The sequence below is a fragment of the Hemicordylus capensis genome, chromosome 2, assembly GCF_027244095.1.
Source record: "Hemicordylus capensis ecotype Gifberg chromosome 2, rHemCap1.1.pri, whole genome shotgun sequence".
NCBI lineage: Eukaryota > Metazoa > Chordata > Lepidosauria > Squamata > Cordylidae > Hemicordylus > Hemicordylus capensis.
The window spans coordinates 413,241,562-413,263,993 of NC_069658.1; the positions used below are offsets into that span (position 1 = coordinate 413,241,562).

Here is a 22,432-nt window from a genome sequence, read left to right on the forward strand (position 1 = left end):
TTTAGGGACAGGGAGGTATTGTTGTTGCGTTGTGAGTAGAGTTCTGAAGCAGGCCATTTTAAGACCAGCCCGACTGGCTTGACTCTTTCGCATAGAGTCAGACAGACAAACAAACCCACACGTACAAGCGCGCAATGAGTTTTAAATGTGTATATCACGCGCAATGAATCAATAAATAAGCTGCAAATGACTTTTCTCTTTTCTGAGAAAGCTCGCTGCTGAAAAAAGGGGTTTGCGGCACAACTGGGGAAGGAAGGAAGGAATCATTGGTTTCGTTGCCGTGGGGTAACAGGTGTCCGAGACTGTTGATGCCGGATGCTTTTCGCGAAGTGGGTGCAAAAGTAGCGGTCGACGACAGGGCTCGACCTCAAGCAGACGCAGTAGCAGCAGCAAGCCGGCCGCTGCCCAACAGCGCCCTCCAGTGGCGCTCTGCGGCCGAGTCGGCTGGTCACGTGAGGCGCTCAGGGCCTGCCGCCGCTTCCCCTAGTCAGAGCGGAGCGAGCCGAGGCAGAGACGAAGAAACAAGATGGCGGCCGATGGCGATCCGGAGCGGGACGCCGGCGATTCAGACTGAGCGCTCGGCCCTCGCAACTCGGCGGCGCCCCCTCCCTGGCCCAGAACTCTTGCCGTGGGGAGGAGCTCCCCCGCAGCCGCCTGCCCGGAACCCGAGTGCCTTCGCTCGCCTCTCCCCACCCCGCTCCCTCTCTCCCCCCCCCTCGGCCAGCGCCCAGCGATGCGGGGCCGGCGAGGCAGGCCGCCCAAGCACCAGCAGCCTGCGGCGGCCCCCGCTCGGGCGAGCACCCCGGCTCCACCCGCCCCACCGGGCCCCATCGGGGGGCTGAGGTCCCGACTGCGGGGCAGCAGCCGGGGCAGGTGGGCGGCCTCGGCCCAGGCGGCTGGGGCTGTAGGGCCCAGGCAGAGGGGGGTCGGGGCTGCCCAGGCCTCTTCCTCCTCCTCCTCCCCCAGGGGGGGTGGCAGGAGGAAGGGAGGCGGCGGCGGCAGCGGCAGCAGCAGCAGCACCCCTGGTGGGGGAGGCAGTAGCGGTAGGGGCAGGGGCAGGGCTGGAGCGGCGGCGGCGGCAGCAGCCGCAGCAGCAGCGGCGGCGGGAGCAGGAGGCGGAGGCAGCCGAAGCAGCAGCGGCAGCCAAGGCAGGGCTGGGGCTTCTTCCAAGAGGAGCAGCAGCAGCAGCAAAGTGGTGTACGACGATCATGAGAGTGAGGAGGAGGAGGACGAGAGCGTGGTGTCCGAAGACGACGACGAGGAAGGGGACCCGGAGGAGAAGCGGGACTCCGACGAAGAGGCGGTGGTCATGGAAGAGGAGGAGGACGACGACGACTCGGACTACCCCGAAGAGATGGAGGACGAGGACGATGCCAGCTACTGCACCGAGAGCAGCTTCAGGAGCCACAGCACCTACAGCAGCACCCCAGGTAGAGCGGGGGGGGGGGGAGGAGGAGGAGGAGGGTGTCGCTCACCCCGAGAGGGGCGCCTCACCCGTTTCCTCCGGCTGGGCGGTCGTGCGCAATGCACAGGGCGTGAGGGAGAAGACTTTTGTTCGGGAGACTTTTGTTTGCACGCATTTTATAAAATGCGTGCAGACATGAGGGCAGGGGCGCGGGGGGGTGGGGAGGCAAGCGAGTTGGGCGATGCTGAAGCACAGCAATGGGGATGCACGTCACCGCGGAAAGGGCTCCTCGCATACAAACAAGCAAACATGGAGAAAAGGGGATAATAGACTCCTGCAAAAATAGGACACTGTCCTCGCGATGCATACGTGAAACAAACTGTGGCACAACAACAGAAAAGCATCCTGTAGTGCTTGAGGAACGGAGGTGTTTTTTCCTTTAAAAAAGGTGCTTGTAAACACAGCTCTAGGAGGATGCCTGTAGACAAGAATGCCTCCAAGACCTATTTGGTCTTGAAAAAGTGAAGATGTGCAAATGATTTCTATGAATAGGAAATAATAAAGAGATGCTGCAGATACTGTCCTCTACACACAACTAGCTTTGTTTTATTTATTTTTAAGAAAAAAGGAGAGCAGGTGTATTCAGAATGGAGAGTGAATAGTTAAGATGTAGTGAGATTGCATATAGTTAAATGGTTGAGCTGAAGCCCCACTTGTACTTGTAGCATTTAAACAAATCCTAAAAGACAAAATATTTTAGTATGTTTTAATTACTTATTTTCTTTTCATTTTATAATTTTTTGTTATAAGACATAGTGTTAAGATGTCCCTTTTTGTCCATATTGTTTAAATGGATGTGTGTTACACTTTCTTTCTTCCAAGGTACAGCAGCTTAGACAGACCTTTGCGATAATTCATTCTTTTAGGCATTGATCTTGTATATGAAAAATATACCAGATCTAGGATTTTAATTGTAGTATGAATTGTGCTTCACTCTTAGCATTTAAGAGTGTAAAATCCTTTAATTTTCAATGTGTAAGTAGATCTAATTAAGCAAAATATTATTACATAAGATCTCAAGAGTTGGTGTGAGAGCAGGCATTTGGTCACTATGTTGACATAATTACATGTGCTTTTAGAAAGCACATAAATATCCAGATTGGAACTAACTGTTGACAGATGTTGAGAAGGCACTTCTGTTGTTTGGATCAAAAGGCTTTTAGACTTTTTTGTCTGTTTAAAATAAATGTTGAAGTTTCCTTAATGCACTGAAGCTCATGGTGTTGTGCTTGATGAATTTTCCTGCAAAGTTAATTCTGATATTATAAAATAATCCTTTTAATGAAGCAGTTTAAAGTTCAGCTATAATACTTCATTTCTGTCAGTTCTTCATTGTGGCCTGTAAGTAGCAGGGAAATTTGTTTTGTAGTACTAAAAATGTTTAGCTGCATCTAGTACTTTGGAGTTGAACTTTGATTCAAGCAGCTTTAGAAGAGCAAATGCCACTGCTGTTGGGTTTGATCATAAATAACATATTTTTAATCTGGGTGTAATTCAGTTTCTGAATGGATGTATTTACATTCCTGATATTCTAGAGCTGCATCTAATTTGCATGCAAACCATAGAGTATGAGCCCATTGGTGGCCTACTGACTAGCAACTGAGATGTAATTTTTCTTATATATGAATGAAGCGATTTTTCTATCAGTTTTGTTAAAAGTTGGTTAAAGATAGAATATACTGTTTGTTGTTTTAACAAAACAGCCAGATTTATATTAGAGACTTTTCTGGTGATTGCTACTTGCTTCCAACAATGGTCACTTTGGTTTCCTTATTCTTTGAATTGGCCACTGGTGGTCCATGAATGCTGTTCAGTAGATGTGATAGTCTTGTTCTCCCTAATCTTTCTGATAGTCCCTTTTTTTTGTTAGAATTTTTAGATGTGCATACAGTGAGTGTCTGAGAAACAATACTTATTGGTTGCAACTATATAAAGGCTTGCAAATATTGCTTCCACCTGTTTTACTCTAGAATCCTGTTTTGTGCATACTCGTTGACAGAAGAGACATTAAAATGCTTTATTTAGTGGTAGTGCTGAAGATTTAGACATATTGAAAATGGAATATTGTGAGCAAAGGACAGCACAGAATGGATAATTAATAGCAGTTGGCCTATGAGACCCTTCCATTTGATAAAAGTTCATGTCATTCTGATGAGAATCATGCAGTAGCTTGGGATAGATATATTCCCATATCTCCTAACAATGGTTAGGGGATCAGAAATGCCCTTTAGGGATGTGCACGGAACCGACGACTGCTGGTTCGAAGCCGGGGGGGGGGGGGGTGGAGTGTAGATTAAAGGACTTGGGAGGGTGCTCCCCTGCTGGCGCTTGCTTTACAGTGTTGTGTACAATGTGCTTTACAATGTCGTGCGTGTGACGGCACTTCTGGGTACTTCCGGTCCACCATGCACCGGGGCGGCAAGGAGGTACGCTGCTACCCCGTGGGACCATTTCAGAGCACAGCACCGAGGGCGGGGAGAAAGAGCACCCTTCCTGGTCCTTAAAGCTATTGCCCCCCACCTTCAAACCGTCCGAACTATCGGACTTTCAAACCAGTTTAGAGGTCCGTAAAAGGGCCTCTGAACTGGTTTGTGCACATCCCTAGTGCCCTTTGAATTTGTGTGCTCTTCCCCCACTCAACAGTTTCCATTTCTATCCCCTTTTTGGAGCTATGGTGAAGCATTAAGGAGTTTGCAGCAGTGGTTAAAAATTATTTTGAAAACTGTTGTTTAAGCTAACTATGGTTTGTGAAAGCGGAGAGGTGTGTGTGAAACTTTAGGGCATTTCCAACATCCCTATCCATATTTAACAGATTGAGAATGTTGCATCTGAAAATACCAGCAAACAGTTAGTTGTTTTCTAGATGGGTTTTCATTTTTTTTAACTTGCTGCTGCCCTCCAGTGAGCATAACAAGTGAACCCCCAGCCTTCCTTCTATCCTTGGAGCTGCATGTGTGGGCAGGGATCATCCTGCAGTTGTGTGGCAATCCCTTCCTCGGCTCCATTGTTAGAAGACAAGCTGGCTATTATTTGGACACTGTTGTTGAGATGCTGAGAGTGTCTTGGGGGGCATAGGGCCAAGCTAGTGAGTCCCCTTACTCTATTCAATTCTAGAGCTGGAAAGGATGCTGGGGGCTTTGGCTGCTGCACTGCCAGGGTGGTGCAGGCGAGCTGGGAAGTTGGAAAGAGTGATGGGGAACTTCAACTGCTTGGCCACAAGGTCTGGAAAGTCTTAGCCAAGTGGTGGAGACGTTCCACATCTTCCTTTCTCACTGGAGTGGGCACCTCCTTGATCCCTGCTCAGTTGAAGCACCCAGAATACCTTGGACAAGTTGTGATTAAACAGGCAAACTCTGTGTCTACTGTCACCTGGAAAAGGGAAATGTGACCCTCTGCTTGGCAGAGATGCCGGAAGCAGGGATCAACTGACAACCACCATTTTTGATTGGGTGAAAAAGGCCAGCCAAACATTGTGGACCCCTGTTTATAAAGTTAGACTTCCTACACATATAGAAGATGTAAATATATCATGGATTAGTTGTTCATATTTTTGCTATTGAATTGTACCTGGAATAAACTTGTTATGGAATCTTTGGTAGTAATTGTGTAAGGATGGAAGAGTTCATGCATTTCCATTTCACTTTTTAACGTAAACTTTCCCCGAGATCAAACATCCACAATGACAAAATTTAAAAAACCCAGATAACTATGAAGCACTGTCGGATAATACTAAATTTTGAAAACACAGCAGGATAATAAAGCGTCAGTATTAAAATACATTTCTAGTTAAGCCCCATGAAACAGGTCTTGAGTGCTTTTTAGGAAACAGAAATAGTGGGGGCTTTCCTCAGAAATGGAATTGCCCAGTTGCAGTGCCTTCACCAAAAAGGCCCTCTCCCTGGTACCTGCCAAATGAATCTGAGTTAATGATGGGCCAGAGAGTAGAGCCTTGAAAGCAGAACTTAAACTCCAGGTAGGCTTATACTGGCAAAGGTGTTTCTTAATGTAACCACTCTACTAACTTGTGAGGAGTTACTTTCTAAGCCAATTTTTATGTTGCACTCATAAGCTTCAGTAGTCAACACCAGGGGCTGAAAAAATGGTTCATGCCCTTCCCTTACTTTGCAAATAGCCTAAAGGGGGCAGAGGAAGACCTGAGAGAAAGTGAACTCTCATAGTTTCTCTGCTGGTGCTTCTGGCCACAGTAATATGTGACAGTTTGTGCAGGATCAGAGTTTGCTAGGGTGTATGGGCAAGGTTGTTCCAACTGCTGAAACTTCACTAATGTTGACTGCAAAGTTCCACCTGCAGCCTTGTGTGCTGCCGTTGCATTACAGAGCATAAGAGGGCTTCTGCCAAAAGCAGAATGTGCCCTCCAACTTGGACACTTCGATACTTTATATACTGGGGTCAGCAACCTATGGCATGGGTGCTAAACATGGCACACAAAATGATTTTGAGTGGCGCTCACACTGACTCCTGATTGAAGGCTGCACCACTGAAGCTAGCAACAGCCCGTTCTTCTCTGCCAGATCATCTTTTCCTGTGTGTCCAGAAAGGGGCACCGGAATCGCATCTGTATCCAGGGATGGACGTCATTTGTGCAAGTTTATCAGAAATTTTGCTTGTCCGGGAACAACTAAACTGGTATAATATACATTTTAATTTTTAAAATTAAGCTTATTGAGCATTTAAAAAGCATTTACTTTACACACAACAATAGTTTAATTATATATCTATATAATTAAGCTGCTTGAGCCTTGTTGACTGACATAAAACTCCCAGACCAAACCATGAAAGATAGAAACGTGCTGTTTACACAGGTAGGTTCTAGATGTTGCTCAGGCTGTGTTTTTGTTTTTTTAAAGTGGAAAATCTTGAAATAATTCATTAAGTTCCTGGAAAATACAGGGAAACTCTCCCATAGGAAAGCATGGGAAATGATGCTTCATAGAGATAGAAAAAGACTAGAATCAGATAGATGAGACAGTGGTGGCTGGTGCTGCCAGTTCCAGCAGGGTGGAGGGAGATGATGGGTGAAAATAACTTTAAACAGTGGAGAATATTGCCACTGCTGATGTCTGATTCAGCATCCTGTGGGGAAGTCAACCCCTGCCATTCAGCTGGCCTCTGCAGATGTGTGGTGGCCATTTGAGTGGTCAGCATGATATTTGATTGCTTGCTCACTGGCTGCTGCATATGCACGGAAGCCAGCTAAGTGGCGGGGGCAGGGTGGCCTTCCCATGGGATGTTGGGTTTCCAGCAGGAAGCTGGGTGCTAGCAGTGTCGGCATCCACTGTTTCTGAAAGGTATTTCCCTACACTGTTGCCACCCCCAAAACCTCTATCACCTGAGGAATGCTTGCAAGCTGTTTTACGTACGTGTGTGTAAGTAAGTAAGTAAAGAGGCAGACACTGCCACCTTCTACATTAAAATATATTACTGGCAAGTGAAACCTTAAATTAGAATGAATAAATGAAGACTTGACACACCACCGCTGAACCCTGCTCTGTACTGTTGTTTGGCATGTTGTGATCCACATGATGGTGGGTGCTATGAAGCAGTCTCAGCTGCAAGTTTTATTAGGCCATGAACCTCCACTCCAATTTTCCTTGCAGAAGTGAAGATGCTTTTTTGTATTCACCTAACCATATATCCAAGTTATTTCTCAAACCTAACCAAATTATCCTGATTCTATCACTGTGGTATGAATGCCACTATAAATATGATCTCTTTCCAGTTACTGCTCTGATACTGCAATATGCTCACCTCAAAATACCACATCTGCATGAAAGCCCTTGCAGCCTACATTTTTGTCATTAGGGTATCTATGCTCCCAATTAATCCTGCTATGAGCCCATTGTATCCCTTTTGACTCTCTCTTATCTTGGCTTGCTCAGTCTTTTCCATGCATGCCCACCTGTTGGCTTTTTGCTGCTTCCGCAGTGGCAATTGAGAAATCTATTCTTGCATGACTCACAGATCATTATGTCCTATGGTTTTCCTAAGCACCATGTGAATACTAGAAACTTAATTTTGATATGTAAGTTCAAATGCAAACAAATATGATATGGATGATACATATTATCTTCTAGACCCTTTACATCTGACTTTTGCCCTGGGTTTGGATTGAAACTGCTTTGGTTGCCCTGGTGGAACTAGACAGGGGGAGTACGCCACTGTTGGTTCTGCCGGACCTCTCAGCTTCATTTGATGTCACAAACCAGATATCCTTCTGGATCGCCTCTCAGGTATAGGGATTGGGGATGGTGCATTGGTGTGTTTCCGGTCCTTTATTGGGGGGAGATTCCACAAAGTGGTGCTGGGGGACCTTTGATCAACTCCTTGGCCTGTGGAGTTGTGCAAAGTTCAGTATTGTCCCCATGCTGTTTAACATCTATTCTACGTGAAACAACTGGAAGAAGTCATTAGGGTTTGGACTGAAGTTTCATCAGTATGCAGATGACGCTCAACTTTTCCTTTCCATGACATCAGATCCTAGGGAAGCAGTAGATGTAGTGAATTGGGGGCTGCTGGAGGCAGTGACTGTCTGGATGTGGGCTAGGAAACTGAGGTTAAATCCAGACAAGTTGGAGGTGCTGCTGATCAGTAGAAAAGCTAATTGGGATAGGCACCTGCCAGGATTCTCTCTGGAAATGCTTGCTTGGAGCATATTACGCCTATTTTGAAAGAGCTCCCAATTTATTTCCAGATCCAATTCAAGATGGTTGTTATTACCTTTAAAGCCCTCAACAATTTGGGCCCTGGATACCTAGAGGACCGCCTGCTCCCAAGGGTTTCTGCCCATCCAGTGAGGTTGTCAAGGGGACCTTTGCTCTGTGTGCTGACGTTGAGAGAGGCGAAATTGTTGTGCATGTGGGTCAGGGCCTTTTCTGTTGTTGCCCCCAGATTCTGGAATGTTTTCTTAGTGAATGTCTGCTTTTTGACAGGGGCAGTGCTTTTAAAAAACAACTAAAGACCCTTTCAGGCTTTTAACCCCTTAGGGGTTGCCATAGCTCTTCTGCTTCTGTTAGCTTTTTTGTGTTGGTGGTTTTTCTAGTTTTTCCCCCTGTTTATCTGTTTATTAATTTAATTTTAATTTATATACTGCCTGACCCCAAAGACTGTAGGCAATTCACAAAAATAAACTCAGCAAAAACAAAATAAGACAAACTTTTAAAACAATTTAAAACATCCAAAGATTTAAATGTAACCCTAAATTTTAAGGTTTTAAATTATTTTTATGGAGTTTTATTGTATTTTAAATGTTGTAATTCACCTTGGAATGCTTTATGAAAGGCAGTATAAAAACTGAACAATAAATAGATTAAAAAAATATTTGTCATCTAGATTTAGCCCCATGACCATCTGGACCAGTCATGCTTTTAATTGTATGATAACTCCAAGAATGTGTTCTTCTATATCATCCATGCTAATATGGGTGAGCGTATTGGAGTCCTCACAAATCAGATTCTGTTTCTGGAACTCTGCACTTTTTCTGAAGGTGTAATACATACTATCCTAGCAAAGAATTTCAATTTTGAAGAGCATTGAGATTTGGTGCATGTGTGTAATTCTGTTAAAGTGACTTGAAGCTTACTAGTTTAGCAGAGATTCCTCATGTTGACCAATAGTTTTATTCCAAGATCTTGATCCTCAGCTTATTTTGGAACAGGGTGAATTTAATTTAAATCAAATAGATTTAAATCACGATTTAAATCACTAGTCAGTAATCACTAGTCAGGTTTTTTACATAAAGACTCATATAATATGGTATAATCTTAATATTTACAACCAGCTGAAGGTTTCATTTTTCGTCCTCTTCTAGAAAGAAAAATTGCCCAAAATAATCTTACAGAAATCTCTGGAAGAGCATGACATTGTGAATGGATTAATGGAATTCATTTACCAAAAAATTTAAACATTACATATATAAATCCTCATGCTACATAATTAAAAACTAATCCTTATTTCATGATGAATAATCTGGACTATAATGTATCTTAAGTAGAAAACTATCTTTAGATAGATATTTTCCTCAAAAAGCATTTTATTTTTTAAAAAAACCCAATTTAAATTAAAAAATGTGATTTATTTATTTATTTTTTTAAAAAACATTGATTTTTATCCACCCTGTTTTGAAATATCTGGCAAGTCCAGCTGAAATTTGATCAGGATGCTGATATGCAGGTGATGCTGGCAGACAAACCAACCAACCCTGTCATCTGTCTATATTAGAATTTGGATTTGCACTTTACCCCCATCCCCAATGCTAAGAGTGAATAACCAAAAATGTACCAAAAAGTCAGTGTCATGAGAAAAATAGTCATAGAAAAAAGTGTAGTAAATGACATCTCTCAAAACACAGTTCCAAAGTCTGTTTACTTAACTACAGTCACTAAAATCTAGCCCAATTAGAACTTCCTTACAGAATTTCTGAAATACTCATTGACTTGTGCCTTATTACAACATTATGCTGTACGTCTGTATAGATGTCTCTACACATGAACCTATTTTTGTGCAAATAACTGTACTTGTGTTCACTTTAAAAGTGAACCTGTGTACAGGTCCCTCAGATGCATGGTACACATAGGAAGTGTACTGCTGTATGTCAGTTGAACATTATGTGTGAATAACTGTGCATGTGCTTGGGTGTACACTGTACATAGTATGCATGTTGAACATAATATCTGAATAGAACTTTAAGCTTTGACAGATCTCTAAGGAAAGGGAATGTCGGAGTTGTGGGGCAGCCATGAAGAAATATCTCTGGGTGTACTAACTTGGTGTGCCACTTGAGGTGTGAGGTTGCAGTGGCTTTGCAACCCATCGTCTCTGTAGAGAAGATGAAGAATTTAAGGTGTTTGAGGCAAAAAAGATTATATACATATTTATATTGGCTAAATTTAGTAATAGATCTAATGCTGGATTGCCTCAGTCCTGGACGGAAAATTCACATGTGTAAACAGGCTTTTTTCTATGTGTTGGAGCTCATCAGAATGGGTTGTGGACTGAGCATGCTCGAGACAGGGCCGGATCACATGATACTAGTTTCCTGTTGCTAGGAGGCGCCATAGCCTCAGTTCAGGTCCTGTCTTGCTTGAGTTTGCAGGTCTTGGAAAGAGCTCTAAAGCATTTGAGATTTTTGCAGGCTAGTTTATATTTCTTGACTTGGCATTTTCCTTCTATCTCTCCCCCCCCCCATTGTGCAAGGGTGGGAAGGGAATTGTTTATAGTTACCTCTTACATTCCCAAATTGCCTTTTTAAAATTTCTATTTAGGCTAATTGGTGTTTAGTTTCACTTTTGAGTTGTTCCACATGGAACAATCTCAGGCTGGCAATTTTCTGCTTAGCTCCCCCTCAGAGGACACGCAGCCATACTCTACGGGCAGAAGCATGGGAACCTCACTCATCTCCCTAAAATGGGCTAGGTCGGCCTCCCCCCGTGACCCTTCCACAGCGGCAGAAGCCTCCTCCGTGGTCCCCCAAAAGGCGGAGAAGAAAACAAAACTTTTTCTGAGCCAGACAAAGCCTCCAAAAAGAAAGAAAAGAAAAAGCGCAAGAAGCCAGCCTCAGCTGTTGGGCTCAGCGAGCACCTGCCAGCCACAAAACAACACAGGATCCCAACTACTACCCATTGGGTGTGTTTGGAGGCTCAGACCTGGCTAATCTGGTGATTATTGTGGTGGCGGGGGAACCAGCTGGCCCGCACGTTCCCCTCGTGCCAATGGCGCCAACTGGGACAATTTTGCCAATGTCCCAAATGGGACAATTTTGCGTCATACTTCACGTGGATTTTGCTGGTGGGGCCCCATCTCATGAGGAAGCAGTGGAGAAACTAGAGGGCATCCTTCCAGTGCCCTGAGATCTGCCTCCACAGTGGCTGCTGATGTAAGTACTAATGTCCCTCCTTAGAGACCGACAATTTCCTTTACCCCAGATGTTGCTGACTGGTTGGGGGATTTCAATGTGAGGGAATACAAGGTGTTATGCAACCCCTCCCTCCCTGCCCCTGTGGTACCACAGTTGGTTGCCCCTGCTCTCCTGACAGGGCCTCTTATCAGACCCAGATGTACTACTGGGTGAATGTCTTCCTCCTCTTCTGACTCCAGCCCCAGGAGAGAGGCCATTCCACTTTCAGAATGGGACCTTTTTGTACCATTTAGGAGAAGGGACACTAGACACAAAAGGAGGGTGTACCACACATCCTCTTCTGAGGATCAACCACTTCCACCTAAGCGCCTACATACGCAACCAACAGTCCCTATCCCTCCTGCGATACCCCTGGTTTTACCCCTGCCTGTACCTGTATTGCCGCCTCCACTGCTGATTCTACCACATCCATCTAGGAACCCAATCTTGCCAAGGACAGATTCTGAATACTCTCTCACTCTCACCCTCTTAACCTGTGGGTATCTGATAGGGAGGAAGGAGAGTTATCTGAGGAAGAGGTCACACAAGAAGTACCCATCTCTTCCTGTCTATTCTAGTCCATAGATTTTGAAGTCCTTCTTGCTAAGGCTAAGAGGACTATTCATGATGTTACTCCTATTGAGGAATTGTAGCCCTCAAGAGAATTGGACCAAAGTGTCTCCTCTTCCTCCTCCACCCCTTCTGCCCCCCCCATGTTTTGTAAGGTCATGCTAGCAGAGTGGGAAAGACGCGTCTCCTCTAAGCCAGTGGGGGTCTGCCCCAAGGAACATTACTTTCTTCCACAAGAGGTTACATCGCATCTGGCGCTTCCTTACATTGATGCCCGTGTGGCGCAACTTGTATCTGGCTCTGTTCTGAAGCCTGAGGGGCAGAAACAACTCAAAATACCTGAGCATAAAGAGTGCGATCTACTCAGAAAAACTCATGAGGTATCAGCCATGGTCATCAAGGCAGCAACCATGAAATCGATCTTCGTCAGAGCATCAATCCTTTCGGTGAAAGGACTGTCATAGCTTATTCTGCCTGAAAACACCAAACTCTGCCAAAGCTTCAATAAGATGGTGAAAGCAGCTGCTCTTATGGCTGACGCTATCCTGGATTATATACAACATGCTTCTAGTGAAATAGGGTCTGGAGTCACGGTCTGCAGATCTCTCTGGCTGAAGAACTGGAATGTGAATGCTAAATCCAAACTAGCACTCACATCTTTTCCTTTTTTAGGAGCCAACATATTCGGACCCTCCCTGGACTCCATCCAGTGGAGACCAGAGACAAGAAGGAGGTGATGCCAACAGTGCGCAAGGAGTCCCACGGACCTTTTCAAACCCTTACTTCTGTCACCAAAAGGCAATTCCAGGGGCCACCTTCCAACCAGCCCAGAGAGTGTACAGATAATAACAATAATATCAACTTCAGGGGTTTTCAGATGCTCCCAATGAAGACAGCACTACAGAGCCCCCCCCCCCGACTGCAGTTACTCTGCTCCTTTGCCTCCAGTGCACCCTACAACAACAAAAAACAACGACTCACACCCTGTGGGAGGCAGGCTCTTAGAGTTCACCACCACATGGATGTACACCACCCAAGACAAATGGGTGCCAGACATAATCTCCAGGGGTTATTCTCTTGACTTAATACATGCCCGAGACCACTACATCCAGAAACCCAGGCAAACACCTCCAAATGACTTAAGCCATTCAACATACTGCAAATTCGGGCCATCAGACCAGTAATATTGACAGAAACATGTCTAGGCATCTACTCTATTTCTTGTGCCCAAGAAATATGGTTCCTGGAGAGCAGCACTCAACCTCGAGAGGCTAAAAAAACAAACCAAAAGAAGTTCAAGATGGATTCTCTTCACACCGTCGAGGAGGCAGCAGCACCAGTGGATCTCTCGGAGGCTTACTTCCTTATCTCCATTCTCCTGACCCAAAGGAGGTTTTTCAGATTCTCATACAACTAGAAACCCTACCAATACTGAGCACTTGCGTTTGGCCTGTCATCGGCCCCTTGGGTCTTTACGAAGGTCATGGTGACATTAATTGCACACCTCTGCCTCCAGGGTACTCACATACACCCATGATCTTTTAATTAGATAAGCCTCCTTCCATCAAGTCCAAAGAGGCGTATACAGGACTTTCCAGTGCCTAGACCACGGCTTCATAGTCAATCAGGAAAAGAGCTATCTCCATCTGACACAGTCCCGGGGAGGATTATTCAGTGCAATCCAAGCATTGGTCTCCCTTCCTCAAGAATGGAAAGATGAGATATCAACTCTCGTCACACCTCTCTAACACCAAAGGAAGATGGACCTGATGCCTTTGGCCACTGTACTGGGATCCATGGTGGCCTGTATGGAGTGCATTCCATGGTCCATGTGGCACTCACACCCCCTCCAGTGGCTGCTCCTTCCCTATCAGGAATTGATCATGGCAGGCGTACACAAGTCATTCCGTTGGTGGATTTCCCCAGCAATCCACAAAGGCCTCCCTCTGATGGACCCTCAGAGAATAGTACTGACCACAGATGTCAGCTTTACTGGTTGGGGCTCCCACTTCATGAACCAATGTGCCCAGGAATGCTGGTCCCCCGAGGAGTCATGCCAAAACATTAACTGGCTAGAGCTCTGGGCTGCCAGATTCACCCTCCTACAGTTTCACCATCTTCTGCAGGAACACTGTATCCTAATCTGCATGGACAACATCACCACCAAGTCCCGTGTCAGTCATCAGGGAGGCACCAGATCTTGGCCCGTGATGGCGGAATCTGATCACTTCCAGTGGGTGGAAAACCATCTAGCATCAGTCACAGCAGAACACCTCAGTGGGGCCGACAGCCTTCAAGCAGACGCGCTCAGTTGGCGCACAGTGGACCCAGCAGAGTGGAGCCTCCTCCTGGACATCATCTGCCAGCTGATGTCACACTTGGGCCAGCCAGAGATGGACCTCTTTGCATCCCCAACAAACCATATTATCCTGTGCTACTTCTTCAGGTTTCAGTCTCCCCTGGCAGAAGCGATTGATGCCCTCACGGCTACCTGGCCACAGGCCCTACTCCATGCCTTTCCTCTGACAGCCATCCTACCCAAGAGTTCTCAGAAAGCTCATAATAGAGCTGGCAGAGCTGATCCCCATAGCTCCTCACTGGCCCAGGGGACCCTGGTCCTCTGAACTAGTGTCTCTGTCAGTCCACCTGCCCTGGCAACACCCCCTCTGAAGGGACCTCTCACAAGGTCCACTCTTTCACCCGGCCCCAGAGGCTCCAACTCTGCACCGGAGGCTGAGCCTACAAAGCTAAGCACACAGGGCTATGCCCCCCCATCCAGGATACTATTCTGGCCTCTAGGCACCCAGCCACCAATCACATTTACCAGGTCACATGGACATGTAGAAAACACACTGACCCTATCGTGGTGGTAGTTCCCAAGGTCCTGGCTTTCCTCCAGTCTGGATTTGAGTTGCAGCTCTGCCCTAGCACCCTGAAACAGACCTCCACCCTGGCGTCAGTTCCGGACCTGTCTTCTCCTGGGTGGTCCAGACTTTACCCGGACATTACAAGATTCCTCAAGGGGACATCCAATCTGTCCCTCCACCCTCCTGTTCACAGGTTCCCATTGTGGAACCTGAACAAGGTCCTGAACGCACTCACCCAATCGTCCTTTGAACCCTTGTCGTCTGCCTCCCTCAAGGACCTATTCTACAAGGTCTTGTTCCTGGTACCCATCATATTGACTTGTAGAGTATCCGAAGCTTGATCCCTCCTTCATTCCTAAGGTTAACTCTTCCTTTCAGCGCTCTCAGGATATAGTACTATATACAGGATATAGTAGTACCATTCCTTCTGTCTGTCACCATCCCATTCTAGGGAAATGACGTGGCACACCCTTGATGTCCGCTGGGCTTTGCGCTTCTATATCTGTCTCACCAGAGAATTCCACAAATTGGATTCTCTCTTCATTTCATTCCAATCCTCTTCACTAGGCTCCAAGGGTACTCTGGATGAATCAGGCCTTGCATCCTCCTGACTTATGAAGCCCTTAATTTACCATACCTTACCGGAATTACATCACACTAGCTGAACCCGCACAGAACATCTGTGTGCTAGTTGGGGCCAAACTGCTTTAAAAACTACTTTTAAACTTGCCGTTTGCCGCTTGCTCCTCGCCCCAAACCTTCAGCCCCAGCTTGCTCTCCCGCCCCCCAGCCTTCAGCCCCAGCTTGCATCTGTGCCCCTAGTTCTCCTCCCCTTGGTTCTCCCTCAAGCCCCATTCTCCTCTCCCTCCAGCTTCAGGTTCTCCTCCCTGCCTGCTGCTGCTTGCCTTTTCTCCAGGGCCCACCACTGCCGCATCCTCACCCCGGCGGCCTGGGCGGGCCAGGCCGTCCTGCCGCCACCTCAGCTTCCTCCTCAGGCTGGCAGGGCTTTGCCTGCCGGCCATTAGCCTCCTTCCTGTGGCCAGGCCAGGGCCCACCACCACCGCCTCCTCACCCCAGCTGGCCAGGGCCAGTCCATCCCGCCACCTCCTCTCCCAGCCCCCTCGGAACTCTTGCATCCCCACACGTCGGCCAAGAGAATTAAGTATATAGAAGATAGAAAGCATATAGATTCCACTCTCAGTGCAGCTACCTCAGTGGCCTTTCTGGCACATACTCCTCTGATAGATATTTGTAAAGCATTTACATGCTTTCCTGTTACTCCCTTCAGTTTGAATTACAAATAGTCTCTTTCTCTCACCCCAAGCGGCCTTTGGCCATCGGGTCTTACAACAGGTAGTCTAGAGCAGGGTTTCTCAACGTGTGGGTCCCCAGATGTTATTGGACTTCAACTCCCATAATCCCCAGCCCCAGTGGGCTTTGGTTGGGAATTATGGGAGTTGAAGTCCAATTACATCTGGGGACCCACACGTTGAGAATCCCTGGTCTAGAATATATATCCTTCCCACCCCCTTTCTCAGACCGCTTGGGCATATCCCATTCTGATGAGCTCCAGCACAGTGGGGAAAGGAGCATTGGACTTACCATGAAGGGCTCTTTTTTTCCTGTGACAGGAGCTCATCAGGCCCACCCACAGATGTATATAGTTTTTCTGATTTGGGAAGTCTACCAGTTTTGGGGTGTAATAGGTCTCAGGGTACTACAGTGTTATGATATGCCTCTATGTTCTCTTGTTTGTATTGTTCTGGTTGTTAACGTGTTGCCACTTTAGGCTTTCTCTCTCTTTCTACATATGCCACACAATATGCTACAATGCCGGAACTGGGGCTATGGTGCCTTCTGGCAACAGGAAACTAGTATCATGTGTTCTGGCCCTGTATCAAGCATGCTTAGTCCACAACCCATTCTGATGAACTCCAGTCATGGGGAAAGATGCCTTCACGGTAAGTCCAATGTTTTTTCCTCATCCACTACTGATGAGAATGCAGAAGCGCATTTGGATGCCCATCTCTACCGGCATCACAATGGGCATTTAGATCTCATTGAACTGGCTTGTGTGGTTTTGATACAAATGAGGATGTGTGTTCCAAACCAGGGCTCATGTTTGTGTGCAACTAGTGATTGATCAGGGTAAACCTAACCATTATCTGTAAAACCTTTTTCAGACTTCTTTCTCCAAGGGTACTTGAATGTATGTGGTTGATCAAGATTTCCATTTTATGTTTGAGGAACTGATGCTAACTGTCCAGATGTTGGATACCAGCTGATCTGTGGATGGATTTGAATTCTTGCTTTCTGTGTCTTGTCCCTGGATCAAGACGACACAAACCTTATAGAATCTCCTTTTAGAGAGAGAGAGAGAGAGAGAGAGTGTGTGTGTGTGTGTGTGTGTTGGTGTGTGATGTTTTTGAATATTGTATAACTGTATGGAAGATAGACAAGTAAATCCAGTTTGTAATAACTTTTAAATATGGGGAACACAGACAGTGTTCACTTGTAATAAAGACTGTTATAGTAATATACTTGAATCAGAATAGCCTCTGAATATGAACGGAATAATAACAAAGACTGCAAATCAACTTAATGCTCCTTTGCAGAGAGCTCTGTTTCTTGAGCTGCTGGAGCAGCTGATAGCTTCTATCTTCTATATATGTAATTCTCTTAAATGTACCCATTGCTAATCCCAGGTGTGGCAGCTCTCGTGAGAGTTAGCAAGCAAGCTGCCGATTAGTGATGGGGACGCAAGGAGAAGTGGCGGGCGCCAGGCCAGCTGCGCAGGGGCTTGCTAGGTGTTAGGTGGCTGCAGAGGAGAAGCTGCTGCCTCCAGGCCGGCAGGGGAAATGAGGCGGGGGGGGGGAGAAAGAAATGAAGATGGGGGAGGAGAGGCAGGGAGAACTAGAGGCGCAGATGCTCTGCGTCAGGTCAGCTAGTAATTCTAATTTCTTTAATTAGTGGTAGCAGAATTTAAGGAATGGACTTGCAGCTAGGTTTTGGATTTCTTCTTCTAAGATTCTGTTTCCTGCCTTAAATGTGGATATCAAACTTGTTTGGGTTTTTTAAATCATGTTTTGCTTCTAAATTTGTAAATCTAGCATCTTATAGAGTACTGTACATTGATTGATAGAGAGCAGATGGGGTATGTAACAACAACCAGGCCTGTTTTGTACGTTCATGTTCATCATTTGGCTCCTCTTTGATTACTGTACACTTGTGCAAATGGAGGTGACTCCACTAAAAAGCATTGTGTTTGAGATAAGATACAGAACGAAAGGGTCAGCTCTAAATTTGACTTCCTTGTATTGCAGCTCTGAGAACATTCATGCATGAACAGGACATCTCTGAGCAACTTGGAGCTAATTACACAGGCAACCCTTCTTTCTGACTTCCTAGATTTCTATGTGAAGGGAGGTTGAAAGCTATTTTGAGCTTGTGAGGAAGTTTCTTGCTCTTGGTGATTAATTATTTGTACACTTTTTCATGCAAGTTTTTAATCTTTGTTTTGCCCATTATAAAATTCTAACATAGTGTATTATACTTTTTAGCTATGTTAAGCATTCTTTGATTTTTGAATTAAAAATAGCAAACTATACAAAATGCCAGTTGGGGCAGTCAGGGTAAAAATTGTTGGATCCTGTCATTGGAAATTGGCTTGGATCCAAACCCACCATTTTAGGCACATCCACTTGGCAAGATGCCCCACCAGTTCCTCCCTCTTTCTTCATCCCCCTGTGACCCATTCCTGAGCATCCCACAACCCTCAAGTGGTTTTTTGGGGGAAGGGCACAGTGGGTGGGTGGGAAGCCCTTGTTGCATGAGTGGAAATCTGCTCAAACAGTTTAGGATCCAAGCCTTTGTTTCTCTCTGTCTCAAAATAATGTTTGAATAATCTAAAGATATAGACTGAAATGATAGTTGGGTGAAACATGAACCTGTGAACAATATAACATATCCGTATTATATTCTCTCCCATCAACCCATGTACACTTTTAACTCTCATGTGTTAAGAGGTGCATGTGTGCATCCCTGAGTTTTGTAGCTGCTCTTACTCAGCTTTCTTATCCCATCTTCATGATGGTAACCTTAACCTTGACAGTACAATAATGTGTCGTTGGTTTAAGAACTTAAATGAAATATTAAACATTAAAATGTAGGGATGTTGTGAAATGGAATTTAGTATTTAAAGCAGAAGCTAAACAATTTGATTTTAAACTAGTTTACTTTAAGATAATTTTCACCCACATATTCCTCTTGCCTGTTGCTTGGCTGGTCAGCCAACTACCACACCTGCCAACATCTTGCGGTGGCAAGAGCAGCATGAGTTGTCTGTCTCCGTTATGGATGCAACATGAGCTGCCTGTTGTTGCCATTGCAGCCAGCCATTCAGCATGCTTCTGGCATGTGTGCTTCTTGGAGGGAAAGAGCAGAAGCAGCACAAGAGCAGTTACCAAGTAGTCCATTAGAGGGAGGGCGGTGTAGTGTGGAGTAGAGGGAATTATATTGCAGTTTTACACACATGTCCTCAGAAGTAAGGATTCATGCTTAATTTCTTAATATTATGCTACATATTCAGGAGGCTCTTGTTACTTGCGGGGTTCTGTTCTCACCTACAACCATAGGAACATAGGAAGCTGCCATATACTGAGTCAGACCATTTGTCTGTCTAGCTCAGTATTGTCTTCACAGACTGGCAGCGGCTTCTCCAAGGTTGCAGGCAGGAATCTCTCAGCCCTATCTTGGAGAAGCCAGGGAGGGAACTTGGAACCTAGATGCTCTTCCCAGAGTGGCTCCATACCCTGAGGGGACTATCTTCCAGCGCTCACACATCAAGTCTCCCATTTATATGCAACCAGGGCAGACCCTGCTTAGCTAAGGGGACAGGTCATGCTTGCTGCCACAAGACCAGCTCTCCTCTCCTGAATAAGGAAACCGTGCATAATAAAACCTTAACTCTATGAGAATCTGGGAGTTAGATTCCTGCACAATTGGGTTTTGCTTTTCTTGTTTTTTGCCAAAACCCGCAAAAATGCAGAAGGGAAGCAGAAATAAAAGTAGTACAGCACAGTACCTTACTTTCCAGCTCTCCACCAATCCCCCCCCCCCGAACTGCCAAATGGGCTGAGGTTTTGCTGACTTTTGTGGGCCCTTTTTTTTGTATACACGAGCTACAAAATGGCTCTGCATTGCCTCTTGTCAGGAAATGCCACCAGAAGTGAAACAGGAAGTCACTTCTGATGGCCTGGGAGTTACAGATAGGTGGAAATTGCCTATTTTTAATACTGAGGATAATGAAACTGGATAATGAAAAAGATGCATCTTTTTCGCGGTTATGCGAAACACCACGGATAACGAGGGCCAACTGTATGTGTTTATACAAGTGACGTGTGCAGACTGCTATGCTAAACTTTGAGTTGTGCACTTTTAGTTTTGTGACACAACTGGTATTTGGATTGTGTAAGAATTGTCTGTGGTGTCCTGATATCATGTATGAATGTATTGTTCAGTGGCCGCGGACTTCTAAGCACATGGAATAGCTGTGGACTGTAAACTTGCTTTTTCTCTGGGCTCTGTCCCTGGGTGCATGGACTGTACCTCTGGACTTGGTCAGTGGGAGCAGGTTGATCCTATGTTGTATGTTAGGGTTTGAGGAGGCTCCTAGGTTTGGGCAGTACAGCTGCTGTACACTAAATGAATCCAGCTCTTCAGTCCTTTAAATCTAGTGACCACCTATGACTCAAACTTGGAGCCCTCCCACTGCCAAGGAATGTGAGGATTTGGCATGAGAGGTCTTTTAAAGGGAAGATGACACTAATATACTGCTGATACTCTCCCTGTAAAATGCCTTCCTGTCAACACCAGAGTATTAACTCTTGATTATTATTTTTTAAAGTGTAGGAGTTATATAAAAACAGTAGAAGTGTAGGGAGCACCTTCTCAGAAGAAAACTCTGAAAAATCCTCAGATGTTCTGAATTCTTTTGTGGTTCAGTCTTAATTCAATTTTCTTCAGAGATGTGGTGGATGTTAACTATGCCCTCAGCCATCTGTGTATGGACGTGTCTTGCACATCTGGTTCTGCTGCTGCAATGCTTGACAACCTTGCCTGTACAAAATTGAGCATTGGTTGCTCATCCAGCTTGCAGGTGTTTCCTATGCATACAGTATTCTCCTTTGGATATAATATCAGCAGTACAGCTGGCAGTGCTAGGCACTTGCACATCCAGGTAACTGAAACACCAAAGCAAGACAAAGTGAGATCAGTTTTTGGTTTGTCAGAGAAACAAAGTGCATTTAATATACCTGAGTAGTTTCAGAAAAGCTCTATTTAAATGGGCATCATAATTCCAGGGCAACTGTGCACTACTAGAAATCCTGTGTATCTAGTGTGTCAGGAATGCAATGCAACGGTTATTATTTAGTAAGGTATCCCTAGGAGATGTGACTTTTTTCTGTTTATTGATGCCATTTGCCGGAAGTTAGGCAGCACTGCTCACCGTTGATTATAGAAAGTCAAACATTCCCAACTTCTGGAAGTTGGCTGTAGATTTAGGTAGGCTCCTATGTTTCAGAGGTCCACAAGGGTTATGTATATGCAAGCGTAGTTTTATTTCTGTTTTTGCTACAGTATTGCTGAATTTGCTGAAGAAGCAAATCTGTTTCACTTGAAAAAGCAACTTGTCTTTCAGTCAGGGGGGCTACGCATTGAAAACAAAAAACACGTTTCAGGATGTCATGCAGTTGTTTTCTGCCTGAATGTCCCTTGTTTGTTGTGAGCTGGATCTAATGTTATTGATGAGCATATGAAACTGATTTATACTGAGTCATTGGTCCATCTTGGTTGGCGTTATACAGGCACAGTAGTGTCGATACAGTTAAGATAAGCATTTAAAACTGCATGCCATCATTACAAGCTCTGAAAATTCTGTTTATAAATTGAAACCAGCCATCCAAATTATTTGAAATTTGACAGGAAGTTACTAGGTGTCAAGCATCACCATCTCTCCAAATTTCATGCCACTCAATTGAGAAATAATGGAGTTAACATGAGAATTGACCTGTTTTTGAGATAACATGATGATTGATGCAGTTTATCATGTGTCTCTATTTTCAGCTGAGGGAAATGTCCCTTTATTTTCCCTCATCCCTTTAAATATGTTAAAATTTGGATCAATTTCTTGGAAATCTCTATTACAACAGAATATAAAGCTCTGGCACAGATCAGTCAGTGTTCCCTCTAATTTTCTAATCTGTACGTAGAGTAAGTTTTGTTCTGGGCAACAGTATCAAGGCAGTGTTTGTGCACATGCATTCAGAATAGGGCCTTCCTGATTCAACCTGAGTGAGATCTAAAATTAACTGAGCGGACATTAAACAAAATTGTACATGCACATGTGCACGCCTTAGAGAGAACACATCACTGTCTATTTATTTATTACATTTTACATTTGTTACATTTATTTATTGCATGTAATAAGTAATAAATATATGTAAAATGACCTGATGAACTCTTGCAGCAGCAGTATTTCCCTTCTCTAAATATGGCACCTTTAAGTCAAAAGATGGCTTGCCATTAACCCTCCCACCCCAATTAATAGTAGGGTAA

The 22,432-nt window shown here is 45.1% G+C and overlaps 1 protein-coding gene across 9 annotated transcripts in view; it reads left to right on the top strand.

Annotated features, from left to right (window-relative positions):
• Positions 1–435: 435 nt before the first annotated feature.
• The window catches only part of BPTF (bromodomain PHD finger transcription factor), a 148,268-nt gene continuing 126,271 nt past the window's right edge, over positions 436–22,432 (top strand). For 6 of the 9 annotated variants that reach the window (XM_053291892.1, XM_053291889.1, XM_053291895.1 and 3 more), the window contains exon 1: positions 437–1,430. In XM_053291892.1, the coding sequence (XP_053147867.1) occupies positions 734–1,430 (697 nt within the window). In that variant the 5' untranslated portion in view covers positions 437–733. Of the gene's footprint in view, positions 1,431–22,432 lie in introns of all 9 variants that reach the window. The other 3 variants (XM_053291896.1, XM_053291898.1, XM_053291890.1) reach the window with 1 other exon arrangement.